Consider the following 21,303-nt stretch of genomic DNA (forward strand, 5'->3'; position numbering starts at 1 on the left):
GCTGCTTTTCAATACATGGCATACAGATAGCCTTGTTATACATGAGGCTTTTTTTGGCAAGTGATACTACCACTTGTGTTCATAAAGTGTATAAATAGCCATATAAAGGGGAGATTTTTTTAATATGCATAGGGAAGGAAATGGCATTTACGTGAACCAGTTACGTTATGTCTTCTAAAGTGTATTAATTAACATTATTGCCAAGGTGCAGGTGTCTTGTTGAGCCAGCAGACACCTTTTCTGTATCGTCAAGCTAGATTCTCTGTGCCTTTTGTAAAGTATGAATTAAGCTGGCCGTAGATACAATTCCTTCTGTTCAGTAGCGGTTCGCCACTTGGATTAAAACGGGGTTGATTTACTAAAGGCAAATAGACCTGCTCCATAATTTAGTAAATGAGGGAAAGCTCTGCTGACTTTCATCATCCAATCATGTGCAAGCAAAAATGCAGTATTTTTTTTTTATTTCCTTGCATGTGATTGGGTATTCTTTACAAGTGAAACTTAACCTTATTTACCAAGCGCAGGAACATCCCAGATCTGGTGGATAGCTTACTGGGAGGAGCTGGGGAAGACCCAGCTGTCATGGTGCATGTTGGCACCAATGACAAAATCAGAGGCAGATGGAGTGTCCTAAAGAACGATTTTAGGTACTTGAGAGCTAAATTGAGGAAAAGGACCTCCAAGTTTAGTATTGGCAGAAATGCTACCGGTACCCCGAGCCACATCAGAAAGGCAGAGGCAGATTAGGGAAGTAAACAAGTGGCTGAGGAGCTGGTGTAGTAAGGAGGGTTTTGGGTTTCTGGAGAACGGGGCTGACTTCTCAGCCGGTCACCAGTACTATAGAAGGGGCGGACTGCACCTAAATGAGGAAGGTGCAGATCTGCCAGGAACGAAGATGGACGAAAAGTTAGAGGGACTTATAAACTAGACGGGGAAAGGGTTCAGAGGTAGAGCTAGTCAGTGCGGAACACTTTCCAGGGAGTTGTATTGGGGGCTTTAGTGGTAGGTTGACTAAAGCACACAAACCTAAGGTTAGTATTGTAACAAGTCCTATTTGCAATCTCGGAACACCCAATAAGAGCACAGTATGCAACCAGTGTAAACTACATGGAATGTTCACCAATGCTAGGAGCCTGGCGGACAAGATGAGAACTAGAGATACTGTTGTATGAGGAGGATTTAGATTTTGTGGGAATTTCAGAGACCTGGTTCAACAGCTGTCATGATTGGCTGGCAACTATTCAAGGCTATTCCTTTTATCACAGGGATAGAGGGGGTAAAAAAATGGGAGCGGTATGCCTGTATATCAAGAATAATGTATAAGTGAATGTGAGAGATGACATCACAAAGGAAGCTAGGCAGGAGGTGGACTCGTTATGGGTAGAGCGCCAAAGGGATGAAACTAAGGGGAAAATACCGGGAGCATGCTATAGGCCCCCTAACCTGAGGAAGGAGGGGGAGACGGACCTCCTATCACAATTTGGATTAGCAGCAATTATGGGACGTGTCATCATAAGGGAGTTTAATTATCCAGACATAGACTGGGCGGAAGTATCTTGCAGGACAATTTCATGGGTCAGCTGGTAGATTCACCAACTGCAAACAAAGCGTTACTAGACCTATTGATTACCAACAATACAGACCTTATCATGTATATTAGTTATGAGAAAAGGTTTTTGAGCACTGACCTTCTCTCTGGAGAAGAGACTCTTGATAAGGAATGTGATTTAAATTTACAAATACCACACTGATGACCCCACAATAGGGATAAAACATTGCTAGTTTAAAAAAACGATTAGATAAGCACCTGAACGACCACAACATACAGGGATATACAATGTAATACTGACATATGTTGGACTTGTGTCTTTTTTCAACCTCCCCTACTATGTAACTATGTAACTGCACTTGCAGAGTGCACAAACTTTGCCTTTTAGTAAATCAACCCCAATGTCTCAGCAGGGAGGATTCCTCTAGCCACCTTGCTTGTGTGAATGGAGGAATTTTGATGAGTTTTATTTATTTTTGTCCAGCCGGCTGGCTGATTTGAAAAAAAAAGTCCTTTTAGCCAGCTTAATGGCAAAACTTCTTTTTTTTTTTTTAGATATGGCTATTGGTACGAGGTTAGCGCCATTGTCAGGTTTTTATTGCTCTCGGTGTCCCCATTATGGAGATCCATTCTTTGTCCTGATCACCAATGTCAGCAGGAATGAAAGTTGAGGGTAAATCCAAAACCAGAACAGGAATAGAGGGGAAGTCTTCCAAAAAGTTCCTATGATGGATGGAGAGGGGGAATAAATAAATTGCTGTCCGTTATTATATTAAGGCAAACCCCAGATCATAAGCCCCGGCTTGTACTTAAGTTATGCTCTTATCTGGCAAGTTGTTCAGCTTTGCCCACCTCTGAAATTTAAGGTCCATTCTTCATATACTAGAAACTTTACTGGCAGAGAGGCTGTGCCAATTGACAGTTCATTTATTGGGGGGTATGGCGTAGATCCAGGAGGGGGTCAGGACTTGCTTACTTGTAGAAAATCTCCATATGCATTCAGGGACAAGGTTCCAAAGTGTTTGGGTACCACAAAGTCTGCAGGCACCACTAGCCGTGTTTTTATTTCTACACTTTCTTGGGCACGGCCAGTTCACTTTAAGTTGCATCATTTCCCAGACCCTAATTACTGTTGTTGGAGCTTTCCAAGATATTTCTCCACAATCTGTCATACTGGGTTTTCCGATCTTCAAGATTGAGTGCTGTTTTGTTCTTTCTTTTGGCAGACTTGGTGTTTTTAAGAATCTCTGGCAGGGTCTCATGTTTTCCATTCTTTGCAGCCATGTACTGTATTTTGCTGACTTAAAGGGGGGAACCTTTTTTTTTCCTAAATGAGGAAAACCCTTCCCATGACACCTTGACTAGTGTGGTTCCACCCCCTCAGAGAATCCTAAAAGTTACTGGCAGCCCTTAAGGTTGAACAGCTGAGTCTTTGTTGATGCAGCACAGCTCCAGCTGTCTAACCATGGACTATGTTATACTTGAAAAGGACAAAGGTGTCAGATCTGGTCTAGTCCAAGTGGGTGCAGAGCTGCCTTTTGCAGATGGATGATCTGTGAGATTTTTGTCCGGAAATCCCTGCCAGTCATGACCCCCGTAAGATTTTTATTTACAGTGAAAGACCCTCTTATTTTGCACCTGTTACTATTTTTGCCACCTAACCATTGTTTGGAACAAAATGGAGGTAGCACTTCTCAAGCACTCTGGGAGCTCCAAAACTGCACATTGTGACTTTAAATTGGTCTCAACTTTTTAAAAAATGGGCCAGTATACTGTCCTTTTAGACTTTAGGGGGTACAGATGTTGATGTCAGTGGGAGGAGTAATTCCCCATTGGTGTCAGTGGGAGGAATAGTGCCCCCTCATTGGTGTAAGTGGGAGGATTAGTACCCAACCATTGTTGTCAGTAGGAACCCTATAGTTGGTGTCAGTGAGAGGAATAGTGCTCCAAGAGCCTGATAAAGGCAAGCAACTGGCCACATCTGGTCCCCGGGACTCGGAGACCACTGCTTTAAATTAAAAAGCTGAAGATTTTCTCATCCCTCCTACCTCCTGTATCAGTCCATGAAGACACATTGATGAATCAATAGAGAGGCAGAAGAGTGTGCTGATGTTTTATAGCAGGATATCCTCCAGTATACTTTATAGCCCTAGATGGATAGATCTTGTAGGAAACGCAGTCCTAGTACAATTGTGTTACATACAATATTACGATCTTTAGAAGATCAAGCCCAAGGAACTTTAAAAATTGTTGGAATCCTTTCTTCTAGAGTAATTTTAAAGCAGTATTAAACCCAAAAGCAAACATTAAATTGCAGTTTACCATTTTTTTGGTGTTATTGCTGCATTCATTTTTTCTTTTTTAGGCTTTCCTATATTTTTATCTGGTAAACCTTCCAGCAAGTCTGTTTTTCAAAAGCACAAGCTCTCCAGTAGATTGTATCGGTTTACATGAATGAGGCCCCATTCAGATGGAGTGGATCTGTCTGCTCGGCGTGGGATCTCTCAGCTAATCCCTGCTGAGCGGGCGGATGGCAGGTCCACTCTGCTATGCAGAATGGACACGAACGCAGCCCACTCTCCTCTATCGGGTGGTCAGATGGCACATTTCCATCCTATTGTCATCGGACCCAATCCACTTGTAGAAAATCTGGCGGATGGCGACCATATCCCCATGTCTGTTTTTAGCAGATTTTGTCGAATGCCCGGGGCGTGTTGGCAGACATTTCCACTGACATTTGCCACATAGAGAGCAATGGATGGTCCTATCTGGTCCGCCTGAAAAAATGGACAGGTGGACCAGATTGGTTTGCTGGTGTGAAAGGGGCCTAACACTAGCAGGGGTACTTAAAGCAAAGTTCCGCTTGGGTAAAAATTAAGTCAGCAGCTACAAATCCTGCAACTGCTGACTGTTGATATGACGCCTGTCCTGGGAGCCCATGATGTCGACACCCGAAGCCGACCTGTCCCTTGGCTTCGGGTGCAGGCATCCATTACTAGGGGAAACGGGAAGTGACGCCTTATGGCATCACATCCTGTTTCCTACTGCTCATGTGCGATTTGCGCTGCACTTGCTGAATGGTCCCTGCTCTCTTCTGGGACATGTGCATCTCCCAAAAGGCAGCAGGGGAGGGTGGAGGAGCCGGACATTAAGTAGTTTGCCGCACGACGTGGCAATCATCTTTCCCCGGAAGTGGGAGCAGATACCTGGTTTTGACAGGTATCTGCTCCCCCCTCCCCCCGAAAGGTGCCAAACGTGGCACTGGAGGGGAGGAGGAATTCAATTGGTGGACGTTCTATTTGTGAGCTTTTATCATGTAAAACTTTTATCCTGAAATGAAAACTGCTGCTGTAACTAATTATAAAGTGTGAGCTGGAGTTTGGCTTTGAATGTATTTAAATCTGTTAATACATTTTAACACTACCCTCCCTCCAGACTGACAATGCTGGTGTGCCTCCTGTGCTCATTCATCCATGGAACAGTGGGGTTGGGGGGGCAGGGCAAAGAAAACTGAGGCACCCACCACATCTAATGATTGGTAAGCTGCATTACAGGTATATTACATTTTTTGGAGGGCTTTCACACTGGAGCGGTGCGCTAGCAGGACAGTGAAAAAAGTCCTGCTAGCCGCATCTTTGGAGCGGTGAAAGGAGCGGTGTATTCACCGCTCCTACCCATTGAAATCAATGGGACACGCGGCGATAAGGCCGGCAAAGCGCCGCCGCTAGTGGGGTTAAAACCGCCCCACTAGCGGCCGCAGACCACCGCTAAAACGACGGTAAAGCGCTGCTAAAAATAGCGCCGCTTTGCCACCGACACCCGCACCGCCCCAGTATGAAAGGGGCCTAAGGCTTGGCCATGCCTTGCCTTCCACGCAGCATAACAGCTAGAACAAATAACTTTTACTGCTAGCAAAAAATTGCATTTTTAACTAGTCTATAGCCTACATATTCATATAATTCTGCCTGTCCCAATAGATACAAGTGTGGCCATTCATAAAGAGGCCCGCATAAACAGGGTGACTTTTGCATGGTCACATCTTCTGTTATGATCTCATCCCATAGGATGTCTATTAACATTGAATTTTGGATATAGCCCTTAGACAGCTAGTCATTTTGTATATACAGTCAGCTTAATATGTGTAATTTTATCCTTTCAGGAAAAGCCATGGCGATATTGGAAGTGTTTACTATTCATGATGCAGCTATGTTTCTATCCCATAGCTGTCATTAGCAGGCAGTGTTCAACAGCTCCCTACTCTGCTCTTCTGCAATGCGCCTTTGTGCATAGGAATGCAGAACAAGACTCCCTTCTATGTCCTGCTACATTCCACCCTGCAGTATGAGTCACCCACCGCCCCCCTCCTCCAGCCTTTTCTCTATTGTTTCCCTCCTCCCATCATCTTGGTGCCTTGTAGTGCCTTCCCTTCGTCATTGCACAGATATATTGTCTTCGTAGTAGACTGCATAGTCTGTATGCAGTCTTTGGAAAGCACAATGATCTGTTGAAATGCACTAAGCAGCAGTATAATTGGTGTATTGATGCAATCTACAGTACCGACGCACACTCGTGTTTTTTTTTTTTTCTTTTGATAATATAGGTTTAGTATCTTCGTTTTGGCCTTCAGCCAGCCATTTTGTTTTTCAAAATCAAACACCTCACTGCCGAAAGACAACAACCTGCCACATTCTCTGCTTTTTCATTTTTTGGCCCATGAGATGTATGCTCCCACCATGTGCAGGTGAAGGATATGTTTCAGGGTCCTCTACTGTCTTTATTGTAGCCTTTAGGACCTGATTGCATAAAGGGAAGATGAGACACTCTGCTGGGACCCCCCACCCCCCCATGCCTCTGTTTTTGCTTTCATCATTTGCACTTACACATCCTTGGCTGTTAACCCTGTCCTGTCTCACCCCTTTTTTTGCATTAGAGGTTATGCAATCATTCATAAATCCCATTTGATAAAGCCAGGCCTACAGGTGTACCTCTTCTGTTTTACTTCTCTTCCATGATTACTCTTGTCTGGATAACACTAACACCAATGGTTTCTTCCGAAAACAAATAACATTTTTGCTGCATGCTTTTAGTTACGTCTGAGATGATCAAAAATGTCATTGAGAAAGCTAAGTTGGAAGCCAAATGGTATATACGAGTCTTGCTACAATGTTGGCTTCTGGGTCACTCACAAGTCCGTGTCTTCAAGAATTTTACCTCAGGGGGATGAAGCGTGCTGTCCCATCAAGAGTTAACGAGAGCAAAACTTCTGAAATTCAGTCTGATTTATGAGCTATTAGAAGCTGGCCTACCCAAAATTTGAAGTATAAGTTTTGCATTGCTTACCATTTTTAAAGGACCAATAAAACTAAACTACGAGAGGCTGTGAGATCATAGCCAGCTCATTGCCTATTATCGTTCAACCGTTAAAGCTGAACTCCAGCCAGATTTGGCCACAAGATACAGCAGCTCTGTATTCATTAATAAATCATGCAGATGGTGTAAGAACCTAAATTTCACCACCTCCTTTCAGTCCCCTTTACTGCAGGACTCTGAGGAACACAAGGAACCTTTTGAGTTGTGCTACAATGCTGATGAGAGAGCAGAGACAGATGAGCTCATCGGTCTGCTTCTCCTGTCACTGTCCAGTCATAGGCTGAGGGCGAGACCAGACCTGTAGGAGTTGCTTAAGAAGTACGGGAATCCAGTTTTCCGGTAGGTTCATACTTGCCTAGGTGGAGGCAGCACCGGTTCTCTGCTGGCTCTAACACTAACACACAAGCGATAAAACGCTGCCAATAGCTCGGGTTCTCAGAGCTCCATGAGCTGAGAGCTGGTGACGGTCAATCACTGGCTCCACCCCCCCCACTGGCATGCTGGGCTGGGGGAAAGGTGGGAGCGGCCATCTTAGGCGCTCAGTGGCTCGCTGAGAGGCTGAGCCAGGTGCCAGTGCAGGCATGTGGGTGGATCCTGATCATATTGTCACGATCTTTCCCAGGCCTGGAAAGACTCTGTGACGTCAGCAGAGTGGACTTCAGCCCGCTGTCTTCTGAAAACGGATCACGAGTGCAGAAGGAACTGCACTACTGTGATCCACAGGAGAAGTACAGACAAACAAGCTTTGGCTGTACTTCTCCTTTTTAAAGGAGAAGTTCACCTTTTAAAAAGATAAAATAATGCACATTTTTTGCAGGTAAAAAAAAATTTATTCTTGAACTACTACAGCGCTCAACGGTGCCATGGTAGTTCCCTGAGAACTACAAGCTGACAGCTTCAAAAGCTGCAGGTAGTTGTAGATCATTCATTCACAGGACTCTCAATGATGCAGCCATGTGGTCACAGTCCTGAATGGCTGCACTCTTCAAAAACTGACAGCTTGTACAGGGAACCTCGCCCCATACTGCTGTCACAGGGAAATTTTGGGTTGCTGCGCCATTGCATGTTCCACCCTTAAAACAGGTGGAACGTAGAACATGTTACCAAACCTGAACTTATCCTTTAACTGCAGCAGAGAAAAATCAGGTCTCCTGCCGTGCCAGGCAGGACTGTTCTCTGTGGCTAAAATCTCAGGGTTGGATGCACAGAAATGCAAGTTCTTGTTGTACAGGATTTATATATCGCCAACAGTTTTCACAGCGCTTTACAGCATGAGGGCAGACAGTATACTTGCAATACAAATCAATACATGAGGGGTCAGAGGGCCCTGCTCGTTGGAACTTACTTTAGCTAGTAAAACTGGTTTCAGTATCCAGTATTTCATCTGCGTGTTAAGCATTTTGCCTGGAGTTTAGCTTTAAGGTATGCCTGTATCACCTTGAATCCTTTCTAAATTTTTTTTATTTTTTTTTATTTTAAATGGGGTTTTGGTTTTTTCCCAATTGGCAATTGGAAAAATTGGCCATTTAGGCTTACTGGCCCTTTAACTTACAAAGGCTATAAATCAAAAGCAGTCTTTAGTGAATTTTGTTAGTTTGATGCTGAAGCTGTCAAGCTAGATGCCGATTTATATTGATTGGCATTGTCTTTACACTACATTATGGAAACTCATTACACCTTCATACAATTGGAGGCCCCCAATGTCACGACACAACTTTGAGGAGTTTTGGTTTCTAGCTGAACATGTTATATATCCAACGTGGGCCCTAATAAACAAATTGTTGGGGCAAATGCAATTTTCGTCCATGTTCTAATATGAAATTCCAACTCAGTCTTTCTCTTTGGCTCTGTTTGGGACAGTACCTTCCTTGTGGTCCAGGTGATGGCTAGGTGTTTGTCTTTTATGCTTTGTGTTTCCCGGTTTAATTTTGAACTTGTATCTATGTATGTCTCTACCAGACACCCCAGCATATGACCTGTTCCTGCAGATTACTGGAGAGCCAGTAAGAATACCACCTTACCCTCTCAGACCATAGTGTAGGGAGCACAGTGTTTTGTCACCATACACTTAGTTTTTTTTTGTTTATTACTTTGTAATTTACTCAGTAGAATTTTATATTTATATACCTTTTTATTTATTTTATTTTCTTTGCATGACTGTCAGTTCTCACAAATTTCGGTCACCAGTGGAGAGTAAATGATCAAAGGGAGGGGGGGGCAAATTTTATTACTGGAATATTTTCGTGTTTCTTTTTCTCCCCTTCCTACTTTCCCCTATCCGTTCAGGATAACATCGGACATCGCTTACTGCAGAAGCATGGGTGGAAGCTTGGCCAGGGCCTGGGGAAATCCCTTCAGGGTAAGTCATTTGCTGATTTATTTTTAATGATTTATTTTATTTTTTCTTAAAAGTGATTGTCTTTTGAATGCCCATGCCCCCCTCCTCCTCCCCTCCCATCTTTTTCACTTCATACCTTTTATGCTCTTTCCTTTTCAATACTGTTTTTACACCGACAAGATCTGATTACAGAAGACGGGCAACAACTTGGGAAAGCTCTTATTTAGTTTTTAAGCTTTATGTATCCTGCATGCTTGATGATTTCTGTAAAAAAAAAAAATATTGCACTTGCATATTGAGGTTAACAATTTGCACGAGGAGATGTTCAGAAGGTAGTTTCAGGAAGCAATAGGGGAACCCCAATTGATTAGTTCCCACTACAAGATTGGTTAGCAGCTTTAATGGGCCCACATTCATTTTAAATCCATGATGAACAGCAAGGAGATTTTGGGAGGAAAAGTCTCTTGCAAGCTAAATTAATTTGTGAATTTAGGTACCGGTCTATACAAGGAGATGGTCAGACGATAGCGGGCTCTCCTCCACCCAATTTTTCACCAGGGAGCAATAGGGGAATTAATTGATCTGTTCCCCCTACAAGATTGGTCAGCTGGGAAGTATTGCCGTTTTGGTCGGCCAAATGGGCCCACATTTATTTTATATCCATGATGAGCAGCAAGGAGATTTTTTGGGGGGGGAGGGGAGAAAGAGTCCCTTCCATCACTGAAAAGAAAGGCCATGGGCCAATTTTTCTGCATCCGTTCAGCGAACCCCAAAACTTGTAAATTACGCACCCAATGTGCAAAGATGACAAATTGTTCATGCGCCACCACCCTTTCTTTGGCAGAGCAGTACAGCACATTTTTGTTGCTTTCTTTAAAAGATCAATGGGTAAAACTTTAACTTTAACTTTATTGTGTTTTGCACTTGGGGTGAAGACCACCTCCCCATTCAGGGAACTGCTTCATCTGGTTTGGGTTTAAGTAAAGGTACCCCATAGTACTGGAATGTTTCATAAGTAAATGAACAAATGTACAAGTTATAGTGTAAACCTGAGCATACCATATGTTCTACCTTGAAGGTCCTATAAAGGTTTGATGACATGATTGTGGAGGTTGGGGGTTTATAGGTTAATGTGTACTACCTTGTAACCTGTCAGTCAGACCTGCTTGTAGACTTGTCTGACCTGTGTACAATATTCATAAGTTTCAAGTAACTCAACGCCCCAAACTGGATATTTAAAGCCTTGTTCTCTCCTGCATCTGGCCCGGGTTTAAATTACCTTTTTTCTCAATGCATCAGATGTTGGCAGTTGAAGTGTGTGTGGTGCTCCGGCAATTCAAGGCCTCTTGGAGCAGGATTTAATCCCACAACAGACACTTGAGCTTGTGCTGTGCTTCAACTCAAGAAGACTTTAATTAAAAAGAGTCCATATATCGCATTCCTCAGTGTCACGAGACCCATTCAGATAAAACACTAGAAACCTTATTCGTACAAATAAATAAATGTGACTTTCAGGAGTCCTTGAAAAAGCTAGTTTCTGCTTCACAGAGAATTTTATATGTTTAACCAGCTTACATTAAGCCGTTTCATAGAATATAAAAAGGTGGAGGGGGAACCAACCTATGGGCACTAAAGAGAGAATCTGAAATTCAGCCCTGGTTCTCACTGTAGCGTTTTGACATGCCAAATCGGCAGCCAATTGACGTCAATGGCTGCATCTGTGGCGCTGCACCGATTTCAAAAAGTAGTTTCTGTACTAATTGTTGCCATTTGGGGCTGCCATTTACATTGACATCGGTGAAGAAACCTGTCTCTGAAATCGGGAGTGAAATCATGTGAGTTCAGCTGAACTCGAACGGCTTCATTCCTGCAGCTCAGTATGAATCTGGACTAATAGCCATTTCTAGCCCTGCAAATGGCAGAAATCGACGAATTCATCAGCGAGCCACCTATTGATTGCAAGTGGTAACTGAAATTTTCTATTTTGCATAACAATTAAAAAATTACAATTTTAGTTCCAAGCATAAAAAGTAAACCTAAAGATTTAATTTAGGCACAGTAAAGCCATTAATAGAGCTATACCTTATAACTTTAAACATAAAGGTCTGGATGGGCTGTACTTTCCTGAAACCTTTTTAGATCTGAAGAGTAATGCCCAAATCCCCACTACAGTATAATCGTCCATGTAAAAGAATATGGACATTGTTAAAAACAGCCAACTAAAAGACAGCTTGGAAAAAATACTCTCAATTACAGTAATGTAACATAACCATGGCTTGGGCTGTTTCAGGAGTGAATTTAGCAGCAAATTAGATGAAATTGTGGCTTGGTGTAGAAATCCATAGGGTGGTGGTATGTGATTTTACCTAATTTCACCATCTTGTATCCATGAACTAAAGGCTCATCATCCTGCTTCCATCTACAATATGTTTTCGATTTTTTTTTTTTTTTTATTGCTCAATACATTTTACTATTTGATATTGATAATCCCTTGTTGATGGAACCTTTCAACCACTTAACAGTGAAGTTTGGAGGCTTAAAATGCTGCATTTGAAATGATTGTATAGCTAGTAATTTATGCGGTGCCGAATTGACTCTCAGCTGCATGACTTACTATAAGTTCCAGCAGTCAACCCTTGCAACACTTTAGCATTGTTCCTGGCATGTTACCTAGAGCAGTATAATAAAATTGTATCCTTGCTGCTGTCGCATTCTCAACATCAATATCCAGGATTTCATGCTCCTCGCCAATTCAAACTACCAGTTTTATTATTTTTAAACTTTGCAAGGCATTCCCATTTTTTTGGAATAAACCGGTAGTTGACCAATATACTGTTTTGGATATGCGCTGTAACCCCCAGGAGCCCTACTTTTCAGGATGCTCTTATGGAAATGTGCACTTCAGCCCATCACATGAAGCTTAGGCTCTGCCCCTTCAGCCACCTACTCTTCATTATTGGTCAGTAATGTCTTATATTTATGGAACATTACCTGGGATGATCTTTAAATTTGATGTCTCTCTATGTATTATAGGGTCCCACCTTAGAGTAAAAGGCCTACTAAATAAGGGTTTATTTAGTTGAGCAAATGCAGCATGCTTTTTGGGTGTATTCTGCTTGCTTTTTTGATCAGTTTGAGACCCTTCTGAATTGGTTGACCTACTCGGGTGCATCAAGCTGCTTTGGCACTTTGTATTGGACGAAAACCAGTTCTGGTGCAAACAAAAACACTTGCGCAAGTTCTAAAGCCAAGTGCAGTAGTGATGGCAACCAACCAGAAACTGATATGGTCAGTGATCTGACTTGAGGTAACTGATCTGGTTGTCATGGTTACTCTACTTTGTACTGTCCTACCAAATACAGTTTTAAGCGCTAAGGACCTGTGTACATGGGCTTTTGTTTGGGTCAGGCTTGCTCTTCTTTCCTTTGCAGGTTAATGCAGAAATGCAACTCCAAAGGTCAAATGCAGGATAAATGCACATGTGAGGGAACTGAATCATCTATAAATTAATTTAAATCGTGAGTCCAATGCATTTGCTCATCTGCACATGCCCAAAAAAGCTGCGGTTTAAGCATGCACATCTGTTTTTGGATGTCAACAGTTGGATAACTGCTAGATGAGAAGTCTGGGTGCAGCTACAGTGGTCAGTTGGGAACTTCCAAGATGGGCAATCGTCTGTTTTTATGTAAACCAGTGGAGCCCATTGTTTCCGAGTCCACTCTAAACCCAGGGTCTAGACATCCTCCAACTTGAAGAGAAGCCTCATTCCCTAGAAGTAAGGCTTGCCTTTCACATTCACCCCATACAGTATGTCTCGCAGCCCATAACGTTTATGCACTTTGCATGTAGCACTCATTTTGTAGGCAGTCTTTTTAAATCTGGCAAGCTACTTTTGATTAACGCTAACCATACGCTTCAGAGTTTTTGTGCTGATTTTAAGTCTCTTTTGATGCAAGCAAATGATTAAATGGATCAAGGCATCCCATCACTTGATCAAATTTGATCGAGTGAAGATGTAATTGGAAAATTGCTTATGGGTTGCCTTGACAATTTTTTTTTTCTTCTGTTTGAAATGACCACAACCTTGTCAGATGCATGGCCAACCCAATGGCATTATCAGACCCAATTTTCTTGCAACTCTAAATCTATAAATATTCAAACGGGTGCAAAAAAATGCTTAACTATTCTGTGGAAACTGATGGTATCTCCCTCTGATGCTGACAGCTTGACCTTACCATTGGTCACAAAATCAGAACTGCAAGGGGAGAAGCTTTGTTGAGGCTGGATTCCCTTGCTTAGACAATGGCTAGTAGCCATTGCCTTGGTATAAAAGGGAGATGAGTTTTCCAGGATTTACATGTTTTTTAGGTAAAGAGGCAGAAAGAGGATTAGCTGTGATAGTTTGTTGCTTAGAGTAGTTCAGAAGACGGCTCATGTATAATGATGGACCTAGTGTGGATATCCTGATTTAAGCTCTACAGGTGCAGCAGCTCAGTACTCTTTCTATTTCCCATCTGTAGGTCTTTTAAACATTCTTTGGCTTTCTACCTTGTTGGTCAGAGTGCAAGCTCTGAAGACCACCTCTCCCCCTCCCTTAACCCGAAGAAGCTTCTTCCTCCTGCTAAGCCACCTCCCACCCTCTCACCTCGTGATTGCTGCCTAACCAAAAGTGTTTCTTTTTTACAGCATAATACCCCTGGACTTGTGATGGTAAACTTAGCCGTGGTAATTGAAACTTTCTGTTCAGACTGACTACCTTTTTTTTTTTTTTTTTGTCATCAGTGCACCAATGTTAGGCTTCCTCTTTCTGTTCTGTCGTAGCATTCATTTATATATATATATATTGCTTGGATCGTCCTTTCTTCCTCTGTCTATCTCCATGCACACGTGTCTGATCCCTGTCCAATAAAAAGACATTTTGAAAGGGGTGTGTGGGTTTTTTATTTTATTTTTTGTTATTTTTTAATTTTAGAGAAAAAAAATAAACCAATTGCAACTTGTCCTCCCTATATCTGTCATCTTCCACTCTCCCTCACGTTTTTTCAATAGTAGAGACCTCTGGGGAAAAAAAATAAAATAAAAATCTCCAGAAAATGTTTAACCTTATTCCCATGTGGATTTTGATTACTTTTGTCTCCTTTTTTTTATTTTTTTTCTATATATATTTTTTGTTTTTATTTTTTTACTAGCATTTGCAATAACTGGGTAATGATAGGTTGCAGGTTGTGGCTACTAAGAGGGAAAGGACTTGAGTAGAAAAGTAGGTATTCATTGGCTAAAAAACAGATGACAAATCCAATTGTAGATCTTTTTATCGACATCTGCTAAAAGTAAGATTGTTGCCTATAGCAGTCATTAAGCTTCAGATTTCTAATCTGCATTGACAGCATGCAGTAAATGGCGAATCGGGTTACTATAGGCAACAGACTTTTTTTATTTTTATTTTTTTCAGATGCAGTTGCATCAGAAGATGTTTTTCAAATTATTTTTTTAATATTAGGGGAGTATTGGATCACATATATAATTTTATACATTTGCTTCCTCCGATTATTAGAGACCAACCAATTCTTGCCTTGACATAAATTAGTAAAACGCTGCAAAAGGAAGCTTCCTTAGTAGGATCAGTTGTCTCCCATCCTTGTCCACCTGCGGAGCCAGATTATCCTGTTATACCCGCAGTTCCGTATACTGACATTGGAGAAATATTAAGATAACCTTCAGCTCAAAGACATTAGTTGACAGCAAACACTGGCTGGCTCCCTTTTTTGTTTTTGCTCGCGGTTTACGGCTAACTATTTTAACTGTTGCGTGATATGCACCAAATATTAGATGCGCATGTAGGATTAAAAAAAAAAAACTTTCAAGGGTTTGTTGGTGCTAAAAAAACAGCTAACCTTATGCCGTGGTATATTTGGAAAACTGAAACCCGGCACTAAGTGTAGACCCCTCAAACTATAACTGGAATAGGCGTCCAGTCCTTACTAACCAGATACTTCCCAATCCTCTGTTTCTGTACCTCTAATAAAGAGGGGCCCTTATATCCCCTAAGACATATTAGCTCACCTTGCTCAAGTAAAATCCACTCTTGACTTTCTCGGAAACTGACTTATTTTATCCTTTAGTCTGTTTTCATGATCCCATAGGGTCCACTTGTATGGGCCTCAAGGACCAAAGAGCTGGCTACCAATTGCTTCAAATTTACAATCGCAAACACCAAGTGGTCCAATGCTCCTCTCTATCATTTTACACTGAGATGATATCATCCGTCTGCTGCTGGCAGAGGGGGTATTTCCTAAATCTCCTGTTCCCCGATGATTGCTCAGACTGTACATTGGTACTTTGTAGAAAGTCACAGGGTTTGAGGCTGCAGCAAGCACCAGTCAGTGTTAGACATTTGTGAACACAGCCAATTACTGCACAGGCACCAGGATTTTGTGTAATTTCTGACACAAGATACTGACCCTGGATGATACCTAAAAGTTCCTTCTGCAGAGTGCAGCAGATGAAGGCATTGTGATCTCTGAGCTGTAATGAATAGCTGGGAATTGTTCATAAACATATCTGATATGCTTGCTTTGCTTTCACTTTACAGTAACATTAACTTGAGGTCAAGGTGCAAAACTTCTCCAAATGTTTTCTTATGTTTTTGGTAGGGAGGTGGATTTGGATGATCCCATTACAAGTGTCAGTGCGATGCCAAAATTGCATGGCTGAAAAAATGCACTGGTAGTAGATTGTCCTCCCCTTCTATTCTACATTACAACGGTTGTGGCGGTCAACTTTCTACATTATATTGTAGATAAGCTTGTCGGTTTCATCTACTAATGTTCTCGTTGGCCTTGATTTGGCTTCTTTGGTCATAACTTAGTTTAGTAATATGGCAAGACCAGAGATAATGGAGTCTGACCCCACCTGACCTCACCTTTTCTAAAGCGGTATTAAACCCAAGAACAAAAATAATATATTACTGCTTACTAATCCTTGCAGCCCAAGAGGGTTTTTTTTTTCTTTTCCTATGCAGTGGGGCTGTACCCACACTGCACGGGTTAACTGCTCGTCTTTGTCTAGGGGATTAGAGAACAGAGATATACTTGTCTAATCCTCTGCTCTTCCCCGCCCAAGACTGGTCACTGTGGCTCCTACCCCTTGCCCTAGTGGCCTTGTGCGGTGGACTATTCCTGACATCACATTAATAGAGCAGCTCTGGACGCGACGTCGGGCACAATCCACCGCTGAATGGTGGGGGAGTGCTGTTTGCCGGTGGAGCAGAGGATCCGGTGAGCATGCAGCTTTCTCCTCTCCCTTGGACAAAACGAGCAGTTAACCCGTGCAGTATTTGTGTTTTAAAAATTATACCTTCAGATTGGTGCGATCTTTCATGCCCCATATCTTGGAGTGATGGCCTTTGATTCCTTAATTTCGCATTTAAAGGTCTGTACTTTGCTTTTGTTTGGCATATTTATGTATCCTCGAGTGGTAGCATCTCCCACTGTGGCCCAGTGCAGCCATAGCAAAGCATCCTAGAGTCTCCAAAACATGCCATACGAATTGATTGTACAAAGGTTGGCAAAGGTTGTCTAACTGGTCAAAAATTGAAAGCATTAAGGTTGGCCCTTCAAACTACATGGGGTTGGTAAATCTAAAAATTGTAGAGTTCAATGTTAACATGTATGGTCAGCTTAATAAGTAAATTAATAGATATTGGTTGGCCCAGCTTTTTCTAAAAGGTAATACTTGGATTTCACAAGGTGGCTCACTGTTCTGTTCTGTTAAATGTACATTGGGATATGGTGCATTGTTCATGCCATGGAGAAGACCAATTATATGTGCTTACGGTCGATCCTGAGGAGTCTGGGCAACAGTTTAATCTCCACAATTTATTCCATAGCTTGTGCCCACTCTCTCTATTGAACTTAATGCACTGTTCGGATGTCTCCAGATCGGGAAGAGCAGCCCATATGATCTGATGGTTTCAAACTTGACCTGTTGGTGGTACTGGAGGGTTAGAGTTGCTGATCCTTTCTATAGGACGCTATTGCACCTTACTAGTTGTGCTATAATACAAGGTTTTACCAGAAGTTGAAATTTCATCACAGCTCTTGGTGGTGATGGGATCAATAATGGTGGGATAAGGTGGGTGGGTGGGTGGCTGGAGGAGCTTTCTTTTGATAAGGGTACCTGTTTGGGATGGGGCATTTTTCTTTCAGTGTGAAAACTTCCTCAGAGATTCATTTTGACGATAGAATATTTATCCACAAATCTAATAGATAAATACTAAACCTATACTCCTCTAATATTAAACATAATGTTCCTGTCATTTGACAGTCAGCATTTACAGTATAGAAATTTTTAATTGGTCATAGTAAAAATCTTTGAAACACAGAATTGCCTTACCAACTATTTCAGGACTCTGTGTACTCTTTGGTCCTTTCCCTTTTGCTGTGGCCGCTGCTTTCCATATTATACCATTGGGTTTTGAAAGAATAAACCTTACACCCTAACGTTCTTGTGTATCAGTCTTGTATATAATGCCATACACTGATCATTGGCCATAGACTTGCATGATGGCCTTTATTGACCCCATTTAATGGGGCTGCTTGCAAAGTATTACAATGTGTTCACCATCCTAGATTGTTCACCTAAAGCCTCAGCACTACTTAGTTCCTAACATCTTTTTATAATGTTGTCTGACACCCCTTGCCCTTTCAACTATGTGGCACCTGATTTATTATTTTACTTGAAACCTTGACTCTCTGACAGGGCTGGACAAACCCCAGGTGCCAAGTAGCTAATGCACCCAAAAATTGGACATCAATGCGTTTTAATCTTTTTATTGCAGCCAATAAAAGCTTGGGGCTTCATCCCTGTACAATGTCAAGTCTGGTCATAAAATCTTTTGTTATAAATCACCCCACCATGCTGACAAACCTGTAAGGGAAAAGCCAACGATACTTGGCCTTCAGAAACTGCACTTGAGCACTTTGTTGGTCACATGCCCAAATTCCAGCTCAGTAGTAAGGGTTTAGGAGACTGAAGTTCAGTGACTAGAAGAGAAGCTGCAGTTCTCCCTTTAGCAGAGGGCAATTTTGGTAATGCAACCAACAGCTGAAGGACCCCTGGAGGATTGGTTTCTGCCTCAAAGGGTAGGGTTTCAAGGCCATTGCTATATTTTATTGAGCTAAATGGTCATGGTGGGGCACTTTATTTTAAGTATAGATCTTTTTAATGTTGCTATTCCGGGGGTAGGGGGGGGGGGGTAGAAGAAACAACCTCCTGCTCCTGCCAAGATGCGGTGAGGAATGCATGTTTCTTTAGTGCCAGCTATAGCACTTTGTGTACAGTCAGTGTGCCTGAATCATGTTGGCCTTTTCCTTTTCATGGGTGGCATTTTGTTGATGCTTGTCAGTCTAAATGTGTTTTGTAAAGTCACATTGTGACTTTGCTGGTATCCCCACTGGTTTATACAGTCATAAACTGTGTGCTGTTGTGTTTTTTTTTATTATTAAATGACTGGGTCACATGATCCCCTTCCGCACCCCTTTCCTAAGGAGAGCAGGCGGAAGGCTTGATCACCTCTGCTGGCTGATTGATTCAAGTCAGAGGGGAATATGTTGACCGCACAGCAGCGGTGTGAGAAAAGGTGTTTAGCTACTGTTCTTTAAAATAAAAGCATAATGCTAATGACTGTATAAATCCGAGGGTATACAAGTATTTTTACCACATATATTGCAGAGGAATAGAGGCGGGGAGGAGGTCAGCTCTCGCACTGACAAGTAGGGAGGGGGAGAGGAGAGAGACTCAGAGCAGAGAGCGGGATGACGGAGGCACGTAAACTGACCACAGTATTATAGCTCAGCAGCCATGATTAATGTTGTCGGCACACATTTTTTAGGGTCACAACCACTTTAAGTACTTGATCTGTCAAACTACGACTTTATGTGAACCTACTGGCTCCTGAGTTCCTCATGTATTTGTCCCTCTGATCTGCTACAGAATATATTTCATTAAACCTCCGGTTTCTCTCCCCTGGTGCAGTTCACATTACCATATTCCCAGCACAAATCAACAATTCACAAGGTATCCAGGGTTTGCTTTTAGTGATAGGATTCTAGTTGACCCCTCCCATTTGTTCATTTTTATTTTTTTTGATAGGCAAGGCAACAGCTGATCAGAATTTTACAGGTGTTCTAGACACTTGTGAAGAGGATCAATGCGAACTGAACCCTTTAACAACTCTGAGTGCATAGAAAGGAAAATGAAATACAAAATTCTGACACTAAACCAGGCAGGGAGGACACTAGCCTATTAAAATTTTGGTTGTGTTGTAATACTTTTTCCCAGAATATTATAACCGATCCTTGTCTCTGCTCTTGCACAAATAGCCCGCATATATGTTTAGCCAACAACTATTTGTCAGTCTGAATTAGGAGAATTTATTCTCACAGCAGGGAATTTATTTTCTTGCATGGCAGTTATTACAGCAACGTAATCTGTAATTTATCTTCAGCTGAGAGATTTCTTAAAGCAGGTCAAAGATCTCCTCTACGGTCCACTTTTAAGATGTAGTCAACAGCATTCCCTTTGCCCTCCTGACTGTTCTGTGATTGGTTCTGTTAGCTGGAATCTATTAAATATGAAGGGTTACGATTGTGCCTGTTAACTGTTTTTGCAAAGTGGCTGTAAAATTAAGGGGTTAAAGGCCAAGTTCACCTATCTGAACCCAGTTTTAAAAGTACCATCCGCCACTGTAGCTGATGGTTTGTAGTGCTCAATGTACTGTTGAGGAAGCTGGTGAGCACTCTCCTAGTCCAGTGATCTTCCTGCTCTCAAGTAACTGCCTGCCTGTATCGGAGGTGCAAGCAGACCACTATCCTGAGGGTCTGCAGGAGCCTGGCATTTTACCTATGATCTCATCGTGGATGCAATGCTCTACAGGCTCCTAAGAAAAACAAATAATGCTATTTTTTTTAACCTGAAAAAAAAGATTTTCACTTTTGGGGTTGGGGGGGAAAAAACCGTATCCTTTTTTTAAATTTTTTTTTTTTTTTTTTTTTATAGTCTACCATCAAGTTTGAAAATTTACTGTGATGGGGTTTTTTTCCCCCCCCCATATCCATTGCTAAACAATTTAGGAAGAATCTGACACAAGTTGAGGTGTGTATGACTAGAATTAGTTTTGGTAATCATGGTCTCCAGTACAGAAAGCAATGGAAATTCCAAAATGTTTGTTGTTGTTGCAGGAACTTTTAGTGAGGGCAAATGTTCTAATGGCCAACTCTTTGTTCTAGTGCCATTGGAATGGGGTATCCTCGTTTTGAGATCTCCTCCTACTTTCTGCTGTATCCCAGAGGTCTTACTTATTCCCTACTCTTACCTAAAACTTTACTTGGTAGCGTATTCTGTGTCACCTGCTCTTTAATGGATCCTCGGCAGATATGTGGGGAAGAGCACTCCACTGGGGTGTTGCAAAGTGTACAATTACCACTACCGCATCCAGAATTTTAAAAAATTCTAGATGGCACTCCACAATAACAAATTAGGGCAGCCCTACTTCTTATTTTAAATAGGCCCTTAAAAAAAAAATCTAGGCAATCTCTTAATTTTATAGTTGTGACTGCACCAGGGCTTTTATACAAGTAAGGTAAAGATTAGGGCCTTTTGGCCAATTCTGCAGGCTACTAAGTAGAGCTGGCGCTTTAGTGAATACGTTAACAGTCCTGGCCCAATGGTATAATGTACAGGTGTGTGCCACATAATATTCCAGGTAGCTGGGCAAGCAGATAACATTTTTTGTCTTTTTACTCAAGGTGAGTGATACAAGCAGGTAAGTCCCTCTCCCTTCCCTGTGTCCTGGACTTACATCCCATTGTGATGTAATCTAAACTGGAATCTGCACCAGTCTGAGATCAGCTGCGGTAGTGAATTGCCTGTCTGCTGCTCCTTATTTTATCTCCCCCCCCCCCTCCCTCCCTTGCTTTGGCTGGTTGTGAGTGGATTTCGGATACTCCTCGAAGCAATAAAACAATATAAAATTCAATCTGCTGCT

General features: G+C 42.0%; 1 protein-coding gene across 7 annotated transcripts in view; it reads left to right on the forward strand.

The window, feature by feature from the left end:
* Window positions 1–21,303, forward strand: part of GPATCH8 (G-patch domain containing 8) — a 121,223-nt gene that overhangs the window by 56,434 nt on the left and 43,486 nt on the right. For 5 of the 7 annotated variants that reach the window (XM_077460094.1, XM_077460095.1, XM_077460097.1 and 2 more), the window contains one exon: window positions 9,206–9,278. The exons of 1 other annotated variant lie outside the window; for it this stretch is intronic. In XM_077460094.1, coding sequence (XP_077316220.1) covers window positions 9,206–9,278 — 73 coding nt within the window. Of the gene's footprint in view, window positions 1–2,105; window positions 9,279–13,943; window positions 13,983–21,303 lie in introns of those variants that run through there. One more of the 7 variants, XM_077460100.1, reaches the window with a different exon arrangement.

The sequence above is a fragment of the Lithobates pipiens genome, unplaced genomic scaffold (assembly GCF_037356315.1).
Source record: "Lithobates pipiens isolate NorthernLeopardFrog02 unplaced genomic scaffold, aLitPip1_a1.2 Scaffold_28, whole genome shotgun sequence".
In the NCBI taxonomy this organism is placed as follows: Eukaryota; Metazoa; Chordata; class Amphibia; order Anura; family Ranidae; genus Lithobates; species Lithobates pipiens.